This window comes from Mercenaria mercenaria, chromosome 5 (genome assembly GCF_021730395.1).
Source record: "Mercenaria mercenaria strain notata chromosome 5, MADL_Memer_1, whole genome shotgun sequence".
Classification (NCBI taxonomy): domain Eukaryota; kingdom Metazoa; phylum Mollusca; class Bivalvia; order Venerida; family Veneridae; genus Mercenaria; species Mercenaria mercenaria.
The window spans coordinates 66,740,502-66,758,599 of NC_069365.1; the positions used below are offsets into that span (position 1 = coordinate 66,740,502).

Below are 18,098 nucleotides of genomic sequence, written 5' to 3' on the forward strand. Positions count from 1 at the left end.
CCAATGAGGCTATAGAAGACCTGCTTTTCAGTAGTTGTTGACACAAGGCTTAAACAAATCACTTTTAGCTATGACCTTGACAAGCTTGTGCAGTTACTATTATTAGAACATTGTCTTGATAGAATGAACACTCTATCTTCTTTCAAGGGACTAAAAGATCCTGACCAGATGAAAAATGATGAACATGAATTAATGATGATGATGATGACAAAAAATGAAAACACTTGTAACAGAACTGAATATTGATATGATGGCAATTATCACCATAGCAACCACTTCAAAGATATATTTTTAAATCAAAGTATTTCAAAGTACTGTAGGTGCAGTAAATTAAACATTTACTGAAATTGAAAGAATTTCTCAAGGCATGATGGGAGTTCAATAAATACCTTTCTGCAGTATGAGATTCAGCTTGCATTTTATTCCCTCTATCAGAAAGTTGAAATCTAAATTGTCTATTTCATCGATTGGAGGTAACGTAATTACATAAATACGAAATAAATACTGTTTAAACCAAATTGATCTGAAAGTTATATTCTTTCTTTTTTTATACAACGTCTGCTCATAAGATATTTTACAGGTTCAACAGCTGTTTCTAATTTATTCCATCTGTTATTCCTCTAAGATTTTATCATTTCAACAGTCTTTTAAAGCATTTTCAGCAATGAAAATAAAAAGTTATTCTACCATATCTTAAGGGAATTGAATACCTTACATATTTTTCCAGCATTAACTGAATTTGTACTGGAAAACTTGCCAAGTTTTTTATACCTACATCCTAATTAGTATAAGTTACTGTATTTTCTCTAATAAAAGCAACAGCGATAGGAAGTTTTGTTAATTAGGATCCAAAGTCATTTTCTCTGTTACAGAAAATGTTAAAAATACAATGAGTCTAAAATGTTCTCTCTTCCCCACTTCCAAAAAAAAACAACTTTACAAGTTTTTTATTTCCCTTTGTCCAAATAATGAATTGTTTTCTCCAGATATCAAGACACGGCCTTTCCCCTTTTAGGTAAAAGAAATTGGAAATGTGTTCTTTCTGAATGTGAGCAGGTATTATAATACAATGTAAAAGACATAAACAAGGGCAACCAAAGCCTGAAGCTTTTTATAATGTATAAAAAATGTTCAATTCTTACTGAAAATGTATCAAATTACTCCTAGTAGTGTATGAATAACTGACTGTAAAAAAACATCATTTCAGAATTGTTTTTGATGAGTTTTTCTAGTGCAAACTCCTCCTCCACACATTGTGAACATTAAATGTGAAATTTCGTGATATTTACCTGGAAAGTTGCAAGTTTTTCCCAGCGTGGTATAATGTAAAACTTAATTCCCTCTATAGCACCATCTAGCGTCACTCCACGTATCAACAGCACCAGCAAAACCAAGTACGGGAAAGGAGCGCAAAAATGCATCACCTGAAAATGAGTATGTATTGCTATTACGTAAAGCACACAAAATTTGAGAAACACTTAGCAACAACAGGTGCTTATTTGGTAAATATATTAGCCCCAATGGGTGCTTAATTGGTAAATATGGTATTCTTATTTTTCCTACCAATGCCTGAATTATTAACTTTTGCCGAATTACTTGAACCTGATACAACTTACATCCAATACCTAATTATCAACAACATAGTTAAGTAAGCAGTTTAGGCTGTTCAAGCAGTTTATTCCTAGATGCCTGTTTGTCTGCTTTACTGAGGTATGCAACAGTATGCAGTCCATTTTACGTAAGTATGCAGTTTGTTTTACTGAGGTATGCAAAGTATGTATTAAATCTGTTTTATTGAAGTATGCTGTACCTTCAGCAGAAATCTATGTGTTGGTTGGGATTTGATTTCATTAAGAATAAACCACAAATTACAATAACAGAATTTCTGCATCCTCTTGTGAATGAACAAGGCAGCATGGAAAATTCCTCTCGCTACTAAATATAGCAAAAATCAATGACAAGACAACAGAAACAAATGGTATCACACTGCAATCCAGTGATACGTAGCCTTTAGTTCGTCACCTTTAGTTGTCACTGTGACATTTGTGCAGTAATGATATTTTAGGCATATCAGTATTTCTGGCAAATACAACTGGAATTCTATTTGGATAATTAGTCAGGAGGATTTTTTTATATCCTCAAACAAATTCTGTCCATTAATCTTGGAAGCCAGTTAATAAATCGAAACTGTTTTGGTATAGCAAGGAATTCTTGTTTGTGTTTTTTTTCATTTAAATTGAGGAATTTGTCTATTTTAAACTCAAGACTTGAGATCTTGCTCAACGACAACAAGTAGTGCTTCTGTAACATGTAAATCAATATGACTTGATAAATTTATATTTATACCTTCACTTTCATAATTACTTCAAAGCTGTTACCATAGTAACAGACTGTCATATTATCTACAGCAGCTTATTTTCCAAAAAAAAACAAACTCAAATTTCAGTAGCTTGATAGCCCCTTGTACATACTTTGTTAATCAAGAGTTAAATTTCAGTCAGGGAGTTCAAAACAAGTATAAATTTTTAAATATGCTTCATTTGAAACTGGAAAATTTTTTAGAGTCTCTTTTTCTGTTTGAGGATCAGCCAGATTAAATTTGTATTTATGGCAAAGATATACAGTCTTGGTAAGGCTCTGTTCACACAATGATTGTAGGTAACCTTTAGCCTGCTGGCAGCAAGTGATTCTTGCCTTTGTGGCCAGGACAGACCAAGATCAGCCTGCATTGTCTGCACTGTTTGCTATTCAGTCAGTACTAAGTTTTCAGTGTACACTCCATCAAATAATAAATGGTATAGCCCAGATTGAATGATAGACCAGTCCATTTTTAATGATTTTAGAAATTTAGCAGGCTAAGGAAACATTTTCAGTCTTTTGTATATACTAGTGCATGATTTATCAAATGATTTACAAGTATGAAACTGAATTCCAATGATCATGAAAATGTTGAATGATTGCTAAATTTGTATCATATATATTGTGTAATAGTTTGTTCTTTTCTACGCGCTACTTAGTTGGTCAAGTATTACAGAACAGGTGTACTTGTAAACTGATCGATTTCACTGAAAAACTGACTCAGCAAAAACACACCATCCCAACATGCCCCCTGTTGAAATTAAAGGTGAAGTGTAATACAATAAACTTAAACAGTATTTCATTTTTTTGCACAAAATTGAAAGTCAGCCAACATTTAGGGATGTCTCTCTGGTGCACCCTCTCTGGTGATATTGAGTTATCTTATAAAAGACAATGAGCTCCTTGTAGTGATGACCTCCCATTTTGATTAAATTACTATTAAGGGGAGACCAATTTATCAGCAATGGGGTATTCTCAGGTTGGTGGGGTAATAATTTGTGTAGATTTCAGTCTTCTTATATTCAAACAGTGTAACTGGTTGCTAACTGAATACTTGGCAAAATCTAGTGGTGATTCATTAACAAAACTTGCTGTGTCTTAAAGCTGCCAATAGACATCAAAATTCTTTTAATCATTTCAACAGTATGTAACTCACCTTCCCAAGGACGGCAACACCTTTAAACAGACAGAAGAAGACACAGATCCATGCCAAAGCCAGTGTTAAAACAAGCTGCCATCGCAGAGTACCCAAATTTTCAATTCCGTCAGTCAACTGTAACACATGGTGCCTGAAATGTAGAAAGTTTATACTCGTTTCAGTTTTTAAAGGTAAATGTCGTGCAGATAGCATGCATGAATACAGCTTTATATTACCAGGGAAAACATCTGGTTCATCAAAAAGGGGCACTCAGTGACACTCAATCTGTGACCAGCCACTGCAGGAGATTTTCAATGTAGCAGAAAGTAATAATTGATTGTGAGAACTCTGCTACCTAACCCTCTTCAAGCCTGGACACGCATTTTTTTGTTTTACCTTGAAATTCCTACAACATTAGTTTTTTGAACTATCCGCAAAACTTGACGCTTGCAAAACAAGCCGTGGCCATGAAATTCTAAATCAATACTGCATTGAAAAAAAACTGGATAATGATTTAAATTTTAAATAAAACATGAAAAAGGAGCAACTGACACTATAAAAAGAATTGATAAAGAAGCCTAACGAAAATCAATACAACATCAAAAACAAGCAAACTGCAATGGAAATTTCCACAAGTAAAAATCAATAGCAAATTTATACAGGTCAGAAATATATTGGGAAAACATTACTCATTCCCTGCACAAACAACAACAACATTTGTATTCACTATAAGCCTTGCATGTGAATAGCTTCTCACTATGTACCAACTGATAATGCAACTTTTAAAATATAAGCTATCCATGTTTATCGGGTGCTAAATTTGGTGTTTTAGTAAATGCAGCAGTGTTATCCGACTGAAAAGTCTGGTACCCCAGACGTTAACCTCAGACATGAAGTATGCTTGTAAAAAGTAGAAAACATACACACAAAAAACAGGTATGTCAAACCAGCATCTGCCAACTCAAAAATTGACACAAAGTACCGCACTTATCGCTTATAACAAAAAATTTTATGTACGCCAGTCGTGATTTTTTTTAATCTGTCAATTTGATTTACATTTAAATGCAGAGACCTTATCTTAATTACATACAACATTATACTGACAAGCAAAAATGAAATTAATTCATAGTATATAACTACGTTCTATTGATATCAGGGAGGGATATATTATATTTATTTTTCTACTACCGGTAGTTACAATTATTAAATTTCAGGTAATACAGTTCTGGATGAAAAAAATACTTTTTACCTTAACAAGACCGCTGTCAACAATAAACGTGTATAAATCAGTACAATGGTTTATTTTCTTTCAATTACGTAGTCAGAGGTTATTCACCCCACCTTAGGCGATATCGGGTAACCTTAATAATTAATAAAACATTCACTTGACATTTGTGATGGTGTATAAAATAACATATTATCTTTCATTATTATCTCTTGTCATGTGCTTGCAAAATGTGTTTAAGTAACATAACATATAGTTTATTCGTTTAAGTACTCTTTTACGTCAATGCAGTTAAACCCTTGTTCCGCTGAGGTGATGACTTATATTATACTTATTAACATTCAATTATACATTAATTGACATATGGCTTAAAAGTAAATGTATTGTGCTAAAACAACAAATATTTAGAAACCAAGAGCTATTTTAAATGAAAATATTAATATATTCATATAAACATAAAAATGGAACAATTTTGTTTTAAATCGGTCAATCCTCGTAACATACGTTTTGGGACTTAAGAACAAAAGTAATTATTTACAAACTCCTATGGCGATTAAATATTTCATTCTTTATTTGTGTCTCAATGGCCTTGATCTGAATACGATATGAAACGTTAGGAAAAATCCCACTCTTAACAAAAGGTAAACATAGTACACTCCTTTCTGATTAAAATCTCTCTAGCTGTCCATTCATGCCTTTACTCCCCCAAAAGAGGTTAAAGCTTTAAAAATTTTTGGACTATGTTTTATTGTCTGTGTAATACGATAGTAACCTAGTTATCATAATCAATGAATAGTAAGATATTTCAAAATGGTAGAACCTTACAGCCTACATTAAAAATTTAATATTTACTTCTTTTTCTTTTCTATATATCTGGGAAGATTTTGAAATTATTATTATTAATCCTTTCAAATTTAACCTACTAAATCACCCTATTAAACATTATATGAATACATTTTGTAACAATTAAAGTAAAATATATATATATATCGTATACAAATAATCTTGTGAGTATCAAGATATTCTTTTAACAATCAGTAAGTTAGTTACCTTCAACATCAATCAAAACCATCTCAGTATTATGAAATATAAATAATTTACTTGGTGTTGAAAGCACTTCGTGTCATCTTGTATAAATGTATGCATGTGTTTTTGCTGCCATTAATGAACTTTCTCTTGTGCAGAGTTACTGTTCCTTAAACTAATGGGTGTTTGAGTGTCTGTGTGGTGAGAAGGGTGTGTGTGTGTGGTAAGACAGGTGTAAGGGAGAGTGTGCAGTGAGATGGGTGTAAGAGCATGTGATGAGACAGGTATGTGTGTGTGTAGTGAGCAGGGTGTATGTTGTTGAGGCAGGTGTAAGGGACTGTATGTGTGTGGTGAGATTGGTGTAAAGGTGAATGTGGTGAGAGGTGTGTTAGTGTGGATGGGTATGTGCGTGTGTGAGAGAAGGGTGTAAGTGTGTGTGTGATGAGACAGGTGTAATGGAGAGCCTGTGGTGAGATGAATGTAAGGGTGTATGAGGTCACAGTGTGGGATAAGAAGGTTGTGTGTGTAAGAGGGGTGTAAGAGTATGTGTGTGGTGAGATGGATGTTTGAGTGTGTGTGTGTTGAGATAGGTGTTACAGAGTGTGTTTGTTGAGACAGATGTAAGTCAATGTGTGTGGCAAGATGGGTGTAAGAGTGTGTGCTGACAGACAGGTGTAAGACAGTGTGTTGTACGAGACGTGTAATTGTCAATGTGTTTGACAGAAGTAAACAAATGTGTGATGAAATGGCTGTCACAGATCTTTTTATTTTTTTTTTTTGGGGGGGGGGGAATGTTTTTGCTACTATTCATGTATCCATTATGTACTGCATAATCTTCAAGAAACTACATAATTTATATTTCCTTATTCATTCACCATTTAAGAAGGACACATATTTCAATGACAATGATAACATTTTAGCAGGAAGTGTAACTTACGTTTATCTGTTTACTGATTTAACAAAATATTGTTTCTCTCAAGTCCCTATTTCCCTTTTAACAAAATGGAAAATTGAGTAGTATTTACATCTGGCCTGCATAATATCATGTAGTGGTTCACTTAAAACTGTCAAATAAAATCGGTCAATTTAAGCCCTGGCGGTACCTCATTTTGCACAAATCCTACTAGCGCCACAAAGGTTTTATCGACTGGAGATTAACTTTTGTAAATGTGAAATAAACAATACTTCCGTCTTAACAGCTATTGTATAATGGGTAGTTATAACCTTGAAAATCAATCGTTCATTTTAAACAATCAAAGGTCAAAAGAATTACATGAAAACTAAACAGTTTATTTCCTTCCCATTTAGAAAGCTTCCATTCAAAGAAGACAAATATTTAAAATCATCAACCTAATATAAAGTAAAATGGGTACGAAGTTATATAACCTTGAAAATCAATCATTTATCTAAAAATATCGGAGGTCAAGAGAATTACAGTGATACACTGTTTATTTTCTGCCCAAGCTTCCATTCAGTGAAAGTCAAATATTTAAAATTATCGCCTTAATTCACATTTTAAATTCAGTTTTATTCATTCAGCCAGCTTTCACTTTTAAGCTCAAAGTAAATGATTGTAAACATATGATATGTGCATTTCAAAACAGGCATGAATATTAAAATATTATTAACCCCTGTTCTACTGTAGAATTCTTGAAACATCACAGAGACTGACAGGATCCTGTTTCAATTTTTTCTCATAACTCTTATAAAGATTAATACGACATGTATTAGTTTGTGGGAAGGTTTTTCTGTTAAATGCTGTTGTTTTTTCCCCCAAGAAAACACAGCCTTTCAACAATTGACATCCTGAAGATAATGTTTCAATGACAGATGTTTTACAATTTAATTATTTTCCTTAACAACAGTTCTTGACCTTTCAGTATTTTATATAGTTGTTGTACACAAATATTTGAAGCAAGTCACCATATATTGTTGTATAATTGTAAATCTATAGATATGATATTCATGCATGAAAATAATGAAAGAATATTACAAAACTTGTTTTTCAAAACAGTACAACACCATATACTGTTGTGTAATTGTAAGTTTACAGATATCATGCCTAAAAAGGATGAAGGAATATTACTTAATATTCTGCTTTTCACCCATGTTAAGACTGGTAACAAGTGAACACTGGACTGACTCCACCATTGGCATAATGTAGGACACTTTTGATTGCTACAGTTGTCAAGCATCTTAACAATCTGCTACATTCAAAGTATGCCAGTATATTAGCTTGCATCTTCATACTAGATCTATGGAATAACATGAGATCACTTAATTATACTGGTGTCTGCTGCATGGAAAATAACCACTGTTCTTTTCAATTGGCTTCTTGATTTACCAGTATATGTGAACTCTTATATTACTAAATTTTCTGATGTATATTCTGAAACACTAATAAATATCTGAAATTCAACAAGCTAGCTCTTGTAAAGTTTTAGAAAATTTCAAAAAAAAGGTACCAGATGGTCCTGATCGTCATCATTCATTACATGACCAGCTTATGAGATATGATCTTTTACATATTATGACATATGTGACTATTTTTTTGAGCTATGTGCCAAAGACTGACCAAACATTAAGCTGTAAAACTGCACCAATTTCTGAGCATTCCATGAAATCAATATTGAGGTCTCTAAAGAGTCACAAGAGTTTTCTATTTTTGACCTATTACCTAGTTTTACAGGTATGTCCTCGCTTTTGGAAAGTTTACTAGATTTAAGTTGAACAATACACAACCACAAATTACATGAAGAAGTATAAAAATAATGCCTTAAATCAAAGGTTTTTCTAATTTGTTATACCCACTGCTAGTTTTTGACTGGTACTGAAGAAATTTTACAAATTCTTTTTTTAATTTCTACAAAATGTGAACATTAAATCAATTATACATGAAGATATGAATATAAATATGGCCTCCATATAAGTCAAAACATTTTTTACACTTTTATACCTACTGACTTATTACTGTTTTCGACCGTTAAGTTGGTTACCGTGTTACAACACCTGGACTAGATTTTACATCAGAACAACATGCTAACTTTCAATAAGTACAATTTATACAGCCAATGAAGTATGGCATCAGAGGGTAAACAAATTTTATTTTAGCTATTTGAAACCTTACTGAAGTTTCTTGCACTGACCGAGTTATCAAACACTATGATCCTTGACATTGATATCAGTGAACATTTCCGCAATCATGATGACCATTAGTGGGCCCCCTAAGAGTACACAGAGTTTTACTATTTCTTGCCTACTGACCATGTTTTTGAGCGCATGTGACACAGTTTAACTTGACCTATATAACATCAAGATAAACATTCAGATCAACTTTCATACAGATCCCATGAAAAATATGGCCTCTAGAGAGGTCACAACGTTTTTTCATTATTTGACCTACTGACCTACTTTTTGATGGCACGTGACCCACTTTCGAACTTGACCTATATATCATCAAGATGAACATTCTGACCAGTTTTTATGGAGATCCATTCACAAGTATGGCCTCTATAGAGGTCACAAGGTTTTTCTATTTTTAGACCTACTGACCTAGTTTTTGACCGCACATGACCCTGTTTCGAACTTGACCTAGATATCATCAAGATGAACAATCAGACAAACTTTCATACAGATCCCATGAAAAATATGGCCTTTAGAGAGGTCACAAGGTTTTTCTATTATTTGACCTACTGACCTAGTTTATGATGGCATGTGACCCACTTTCGAACTTGACCTAGATATCATCAAGATGAACATTCAGACCAACCTTCATACAGATCCCATGAAAAATATGGCCTATAGAGAGGTCACAAGGTTTTTCTATTATTTGACCTACTGACCTAGTTTTTGAAGGCACATGACCCACTTTCGAACCTGACCTAGATATCATCAAGGTGAACATTCTGACCAATTTTCATGAAGATCTCATGAAATATATGGCCTCTAGAGAGGTCACAAGGTTTTTCTATTTTTAGACCTACTGACCTAGTTTTTGACCGCACGTGACCCAGTTTCGAACTTGACCTAGATATCATCAAGATGAACATTCAGACCAACTTTCATACAGATCCCATGAAAAATATGGCCTTTAGAGAGGTCACAAGGTTTTTCTATTATTTGACCTACTGACCTAGTTTTTGATGGCACGTGACCCAGTTTCGAACTTGACCTAGATATCATCAAGGTGAACGTTCTGACCAATTTTCATGAAGATCTTGTGAAATATATGGCCTCTAGAGAGGTCACAAGGTTTTTCTATTTTTAGACCTACTGACCTAGTTTTTGATGGCACGTGACCCAGTTTCGAACTTGACCTAGATATCATCAAGGTGAACATTCTGACCAACTTTCATAAAGATCCCATGAAAAATGTGACCTCTAGAGTGGTCACAAGCAAAAGTTTACGGACTGACGCACGCACGGACGGACGACGGACACCGCGCGATCACAAAAGCTCACCTTGTCACTTTGTGACAGGTGAGCTAAAAATGTACAGTGGCACTGGTGGTCATCATTTTCATTACATATTCAAAGCTTATAGAGATAAAGTTGCAAACATATATAAATATTGTTGATTTTCTTTTGACTATATGTGCAAAGACTGACAAACATTTAAGCTGTAAATACCTGCACAATTCTCCTGTATGCATTCAGTAACATCAATATTAGAGGGCTGCTCTAAAAGATTCAATACAGAGTTATGGCTCTTGTGCACTGCATTTCCTCTTCTGTATCAGGTTATGTCAACTTCGCTTCAGTGGGGCAAAGTTATTGTTTTAATATGTTTCAGAACAAATTGAAGGACAGACAGACAGACAAGATGGAAAAAGGAAGATATAAAAATCTAAAATCATTCAAAGTAAAGTTATGATTCTTGTGCTCTAAATTTTGTTTCACCTCCCACCACTCATACCGGCCATTGAAGTTTGACTTGGTATGAAGGAAATTTTTTACACAATTCTTTTTTTTGAATTTCTGACATATATTTCCGAAACAGTTAAACTATATACAGTACATGTAAAATATGATATATAAATTAGACTGTGCCTACTACATATTAATAATAACATCTTTTTTTCACGTACTTTTTTTATCATCTGACGTTATTAAAACTGTTTCTCGAACATTGAATTTAATCTGGGTTTAGTCCGTGTTACAACTGACTGGCGCTGAAGGAGAATAAGATTCTTTAAACATCAGAACCACACATGCTAACTTTCATATTTATAGTACAATATTTTGGACAGGGCCAATTTTTGAGGGTATGTACATGGCATCGGGAGGGGAAACAAAAATAAAATTCTATTTTAGGCCTAATTAGATGATAATACACTTACTCCCAGAATTCTTCACTTGACGAGATCAAATCATCTTTACTGATCCTGCTGACATTGGATATCATGTCGGAAGCATTTCCCGCTAACATGCTGACATTGCCTCCTATCACAGTATAGTTGAACACAGACGAAACATTTGATAAAAGACTTGTTATGTTCGTTTCCAAACTGCCATTGTTTCCTGCCATTATAACAGATCTCTCGACATCGACACAGTGTTTGGTGTTCCACCAGTTACCACAGGTACTCCATGGTAACACGGCACGGAATGACATGAAAAGGTAGTACAGTGTCCAGGCAACAATCACATTGTAATAGACACAAACAAGCCCTGATACTATCACCATTCCTATACCAACACCTAAAATATAAAATTCAGTTTTCTTAATCTTTTTTTGCAGGATCTTGTACAAACTTGTTTAAAAACAGAAAGGGAAACTCTCACATCCCAAGCAGGATTAAAATCTATGGAGTTAAAGGTCCAGTTTTGAAAAAAAATTCAAACATTACCAAATCATGGAAAGACAAAGTTGTTTTACATGAAAATTGAACAGCATATAAAAGCGTCATCAATTTGCTCACATAATGAAGGGGCCATACTTCTAGACAGTTCAACACCTTTAAACACTCACCATTTTTAAAGAACTGTTACATGTCTTTGTTTTGATGCAATTGCAATAATGTCCCAGTGCTTAAACTTCACATAACTAGGTTAAACTTTTATTTCTTTACAAATGGCATTCTTTTATAAAGGGGGACAACTTTTGATAATATTTTAAGAATCCGGTGGTACAGGACAGTAAGGTGTGTGTGTGTGTGTGTGTGTGTGTGTGTGTGTGTGTGTGTGTGTGTATGTTCGGATTTAACGTCTTTTTCAACAATTTTTCAGTGATATAAACGACGGTGTCTACTTGTAGCAGTGAGCACAATGCCCAATTTTATAGTGCTGCCTCACTGGAATATCACGCCATAGACAGGTAGCGTGATACCCCACCCAGTCACATTATACTGACACCAGGCTGACCAGTCCTAGCATTATCCTCTTAATGCTGAGCGCCAAGCGAGGAAACTACTAGTACCATTATTTATGGACAATAAGGTAAAACATGTAAATTAGACAGGTAGAGTGTTGGTAAAAATGTTGTCCCTTTACCAAACATTTCTGTGGTTTGGTGATATACTGCTAAACCTTAAGGTTTTTTTTAGTGTTTTCATTACTTTCTGGTCTTTTGGGACTGTGGAGTTCATTCAGTGTTACTTTATTAAGTCAAAGCAAAGATGGCAGGAAGGTATTCACATTTCATTACCTCTCTTCAAAAGAACCCATCAAATCAAGTCTGCTATCAATTTACTTGGTTGTGATATGCCCTTCCAGAAGATATTCAAATATTTTTTTTCACTCATTTTTTTGGTGGGAATTAAAAGATAATTTATTATGTACATCTACATCTTGTACAGTTTCGAATTTGCTGATAGGAAAGTGGAGTCTGCATGTACAGAACATTATAAATGTATGTCTGCTATGGGTAGCTACCTGGATTCTCATGTCTGTAAATAACCTTTCTACACCTAACAGTTTTCATTAACAAGCTTGGAGTAGCCGCCAATCATTAATTTCGACAGATGCCAGTCATGATTCTCACGAACTACATGAAGCCTGGGAATTTTCCATGTATCATTCAATACAAACACAGGTTCTTGATATTACTACAACAAAGCCAAGGAGTGCCAATCAAAACAGATTATAACTGTACCCATGACCAGCTGACCTCGAGGAAAGATTAAAAGATTGTTAAAGTAAAACTTTCAATATTTACATTTTCATTCAATATTTTTAGAAAAACACTTCAATTTTCAATTCATTTAAAATAACAGAAACAAACGCATGTGGGGGGTGGGGGAGGGGTATAAATCAGCAATATCTTGAGATAAACTTGTTCATGTACTTCATTCTATAGTAAGGCCAAAATTTTTTAAAGTGTTTTGTAATGGTAGCTAAAAGGTAGGCAATGCTATATATATTTCATTCTTGTTCCTAAGGTTCTTTTGTTGTTTTTTTAATCCCTGTTTACCCTAACAGAAATATCGGGAGATCTTACTCTAAACAAACCATTATTTAACTTTCTACACATTATTTTGTTTGGCCTTTAATAAGATTAAATTTATACCTTTGAACAGTTTACTTTATTTTCTACACCTTTTCAGTATCTTAAAATTTTAAAGCAGGGATCTTACCTTTGAACATAGGGCTGATGTTCCAAATGGCAATAGGGCTGAGACTGGAGAACTGGCCATACACAGTCTCCATGAAGAACAATGGAATACCACATAAACACAAGAATATCACATATGGAATGAAGAAAGCTCCTGAAAAATAAGCAAAACAGAAATTTATATGCAATCTGACTGGATAAGTCTCATTTATTGTTGTGGGTTTGAGGAAGCGGGGCAGGGGGGAGGGGGCAGACATTTAATATTTTTGGGGCCTTTTCTTAAAAAAAAACTAATTGCAAAATGTTATTTGTACCAAATCCAGGCTCAATAATTACTTTTTGAAAACTAAAGCTGGTTTCACTTATTAATTACGGATAAGTACATGAGAGCGGGATGTGTGTAAAGGGTTAAATGGTAATATTATTTGTTAACTGTAGTTGAAAACCAGTTTCATACTTTTAAACCATTTGAAACTAACTTGTAAATAACTTTATCTTACCTCCACCACTCTTGTAGCAAAGGTATGGGAATCTCCAGATATTTCCCAGACCCACAGCATACCCAATGCACGTGAGTATGAAGTCCATCGTCCCCTTCCAGCCCTCTCTCTCGGTGGCCTTTACTTCCGATTTTGCCATTGATTCAGTACTACTGGTTGCAGAACTGGGAATGCTACTCTCTTTTTCCTTCTAAAAAGAATTAACCCTTATCATGCTAAATTTCTATAATGAACTGGTCCATCCTTCAATGTGGGCAGTACCATTTATCATTTGAAGGGGTGTTTACTAAAAATTTACTGACTGAATAGCGAACAGTGCAGACCATGATCAGACTGCACGGATGTGCAGGCTGATCTTGGTCTGCACTGGTCGCAAAGGCAGAATCACTTGCCGCCAGCAAGCTAAGGGTTAAAACCACATCAGTAATGCATGATACATACTAACTAAAAATCCCTTTCTGTGGAAATTTAGAAAGGTCTATTTCATATGTATATATTATTAACTGATAAAATGGGTTTGTTTGGGGGAATCTCTGTCTCACAGTTATTCTTTTGGATGGTATCTTTGTGTATGCACCACTGTGCGAAAACCAACTTTTAATATTAACACTTACTTTTTGCTTAAAAAATGAACAATTGTAGGTTTTATTAATTTTCTGGGAAAAAAAGTGATATATATATTTTACAAGACCTTAAACTGCAACAGCATTACATTCATTTCAGAATATCACTTAAAAAAGGACACAAGTGACAAATTAAACGTTAACGAAAATGAAAAAATTGAAAAATTCTATACTGATGTTTTTTTTTAAATTTGCTGCAAAAGCATTTTACATTCTAAGTTTCATATTACACCACACTTCCTTATAGCTTCACTATTTTACTTCCTTAACTATGTTTTTTTCCATGAAAGCTAAAGGAGTGCCAATTGTAAGACAGTAGAACACCAATTGCTTTAAAGTCGAAGATAAGAAAAATGCTCAAGTTAGCCAGGGTTTCGAGTCACCCAATGTAGAAAATTATGACTAGGAATAACCTCCAGGGACCACATTAATTGCTGGAGTCAGCTCTCGGATGCTTGAGCAACTGATGCTTGAGACAGCGGCATTTCACTGTATAATAAAATTACATTTTTATGTTGTAAACATAACTGTATTATAAAATTACATTTTTATGTTGTAAACATGATTGTATTATAAAATTACATTCTTGTATCATGCATAACTGAAAAGAAAAACTAACAAACCCAACATACTTACACTGTATATATATCATAAAATATTACGTTAATATAATGATGTAGTGCTCAATTTTATATATATATATATATAATACAGAAACTCGGTTAATCTATTTTATGTATGCCTGGTATGTGAAATCTACGAAGTAAATAACAACAATATTGTTCAGCTGTGCAGCTCTAAGTCACATAATTTGAACCAGAATAAAGACTTCGTATTTAGTAGCGCTGTGGGTTATATGCATGATTGTAATTTAAAAATCTGTTGTTACTGTATATTAAATGAATAAAACTCTTTTCACAGTTATTATAAATTTATTTGTTATTTCATTTTCTAAATATTTATTTGAAAAAGTAAGAGAAGAAAATTTACCAGATATCCTGAGCTGCTCTGACAATAATTTGTTTATAATTTTATTTGAAGCGGGCATGTATAAAGTTGAATTGTGTGACAGTACATAATGATGCAAGTAAAATTCCATCTAATATATGCAACAAAACAAAATCCCCATATGACTGTGTACTGAATTAATTCTGAATCAAAAACAAACAAGTACAAAATAAATAATGTATTTAATGTCTTTTTTAAAAAACGTTCTTTCTTATATGAAAATTTACTCATCATTTTTTTTTTTATTTCTTGCAACATGAAGTACATATATTTTAGAAGTTAAGGACTATCACAATTATATAATTCAAGGCCACACTTAATTTTTATTTCTGACATCATATTTTAGAATTTTCTCCAGTTACCAGTATATTAAAGTATAATGAAAGATGGATTCTGCTTTACATGTTTAATGATTAAAAAAATGATTTTCACAGCATGACTGTGGCAGTAAATTATATCAATAAAAGACCTCAATTTTTAAAGGTCAAATACTGTATGCCAACTGCCTCTTTAGACCCAGATTCTAATGCGTTTATACATATTTTGTTCATATTCATTATTAAATTTTCATATTCATATTAATTTCAAATAATTAAAATTCAATCAGAAAAATTTCAAAAACAAGAACTCCTTGCTGAAACTGCTTTTTTTTGTACGTGGTCTGTGGGGATAGCTACCATACAATGTCGAAACCTCACATTGCGGTATTTGTTGAACCGAAATGAACTGACCGACTTTTTTTTCCAGAGCCAAGTTCGCTTTAAAATGCGCGCGAAAAAAAAGACTGCATAATTTAATGGTGGATACCTAAAAAAAATATTTTGATTTAAAGGTACAAAATAACTTACCGGATACATAATAGAATATCTTCATACAAAATATCACTTTGTAGATCTATATTAAAAGTTGAACACAGAATTAAAACAATTAGACACTATATAGAAGATATTAAAGCAGTGCTTCAACTAAAAGTCCGCGAAGTGTACAAAACTTCTACTCCAGTAATAATGAAATTTACGGGGAAAGATCGATCCATTTGTATAACACGTGGTTAGTTTTTGTTCTCTTCAGAAAATTTTCCATGACGAATGCAGACGAAAGCGAGGCCCTGGCTGGCTGCATGATGTTTTGATATCGATTTGATACGCTACATTTAAAATGTTATTGTTCATGTTGAAGATTTTTATAATTATCATTATTTTTCTGTATCCCTCTCTCTCTGTCTCAGTCTCTCTCTCTCTCTCTCTCTCTCTCTCTCTCTCTCTCCAAATTGCTGTTAATGTATTATATGACAATCATTGTGACTGCTGCTGCTGCTGCTGCTGCTGCTGTTGTTGTTGTACTATATGACACTCATTGTGATTGCTGCTGTTGCTGTTGTTATTATTATTATCATTATTTGACCTATTTACAGATCCTATCTGAATAGGTAATATAATACTTTTAAGAAAGAATGAGGAAATCCGGGGCTGACAACGGGTCTCGTATGCATGTTTTTGCCGAATAAACTTTGGCAGTTTGTGGGATGTCTTGGCTAAAATATGGTGTATTTATCGCATAGTGCGGCAATTTTCCTTTGATCTTTGCAGCATGTTATACATAGTAACACACATTATTACTACAAAACTGTGCTGATATCTTACAAAACTGTTGCGATATATATCAACACAAAAATCTCTATGGAGTTTCATAAGAAAAAAAGTGTTCCGATATATATCAGCACAGTAAAACTGTTCCGATATATATCGGAACACTTTTTCTCTATTGAGGTCCTATCAAGGGGGTATAATTTTTTCCTTTCAAAGAAAAGGTGATTTTAGCTCCAATTTACAGTTCACAGAGAAAGAATTGTCACAAACACCTACATTTATAAAGTAAAAGAATAAATAAACTAGAATATTTCAAAAACTTGATAGTTATTGCCAAATTCAGAAATACATGAAATATATGAAATTCTGAGATTTCTCAAATGTTTCTTTTTCTTTGATTTTTTTTTACAAACAAAACAACAAGTTTTACAATATGTCTGGCCAATGAAATGCAAAGATTTAAAACCAATGCAGAAATTTGTTGGGTACTTTTATCTGGGGAACACATTTTCTAAAACAGAAGTTTTAGTGTTTCAGTCAGCGAGGCGCAGAAAGGGAATCAAAATAGTAAAAATAATAATAAACAAATTTAAATGAAAATAATATATAAATTTTAATGATAAACTATGCGATAAAACAGTTATAATATGTAGTGCTCGTGTGTTACCAGGATATATCAGAGCTAGGGGTACATCTCGTTATTTTTCTCTTCACATATCTGTCTCGGCCTACCGGCCTTGACGATATGTGCAGAGAAAAATACCCTCGATGTACCCCTAGCTCTGATATATCCTGGTAACACACTCTCACACATACTATAACTATTACTTATTAGACACCTTGAGTTCGTTCAAAATGTAGATGTTTACCATAGTTTGCAATATTTTGTTTTTGTAAAAAAGTAAAAAAAAAAAAAAAAACAGAAGAAAAACGATTGTTTTAAAGATATGAACATCTCCAGAAATTTAACTAGTGCCCGGTTGAAATAAAATGATGTTTCCATTAAATGAAATTTGGCGCGCACTCATTGATCTGCGTAACAAATGCGTGTATTATTTCGTATCATTAATACTGTGTTC

General features: G+C 33.4%; 1 protein-coding gene across 1 annotated transcript in view; it reads right to left on the bottom strand.

Moving 5' to 3' along the window:
- LOC123557485 (sodium- and chloride-dependent GABA transporter 1-like) overlaps positions 1-16,479 on the bottom strand; it is a 43,788-nt gene extending 27,309 nt beyond the window's left edge. The window contains exons 1-6 of the mRNA XM_053543801.1: positions 16,279-16,479; positions 13,800-13,989; positions 13,322-13,453; positions 11,087-11,447; positions 3,515-3,647; positions 1,290-1,424 (exon numbers count right to left, since the gene is read on the bottom strand). Coding sequence (XP_053399776.1) covers positions 1,290-1,424; positions 3,515-3,647; positions 11,087-11,447; positions 13,322-13,453; positions 13,800-13,989; positions 16,279-16,287 — 960 coding nt within the window. The 5' untranslated portion in view covers positions 16,288-16,479. The remainder of the gene's footprint in view (positions 1-1,289; positions 1,425-3,514; positions 3,648-11,086; positions 11,448-13,321; positions 13,454-13,799; positions 13,990-16,278) is intronic.
- Positions 16,480-18,098: the final 1,619 nt, after the last annotated feature.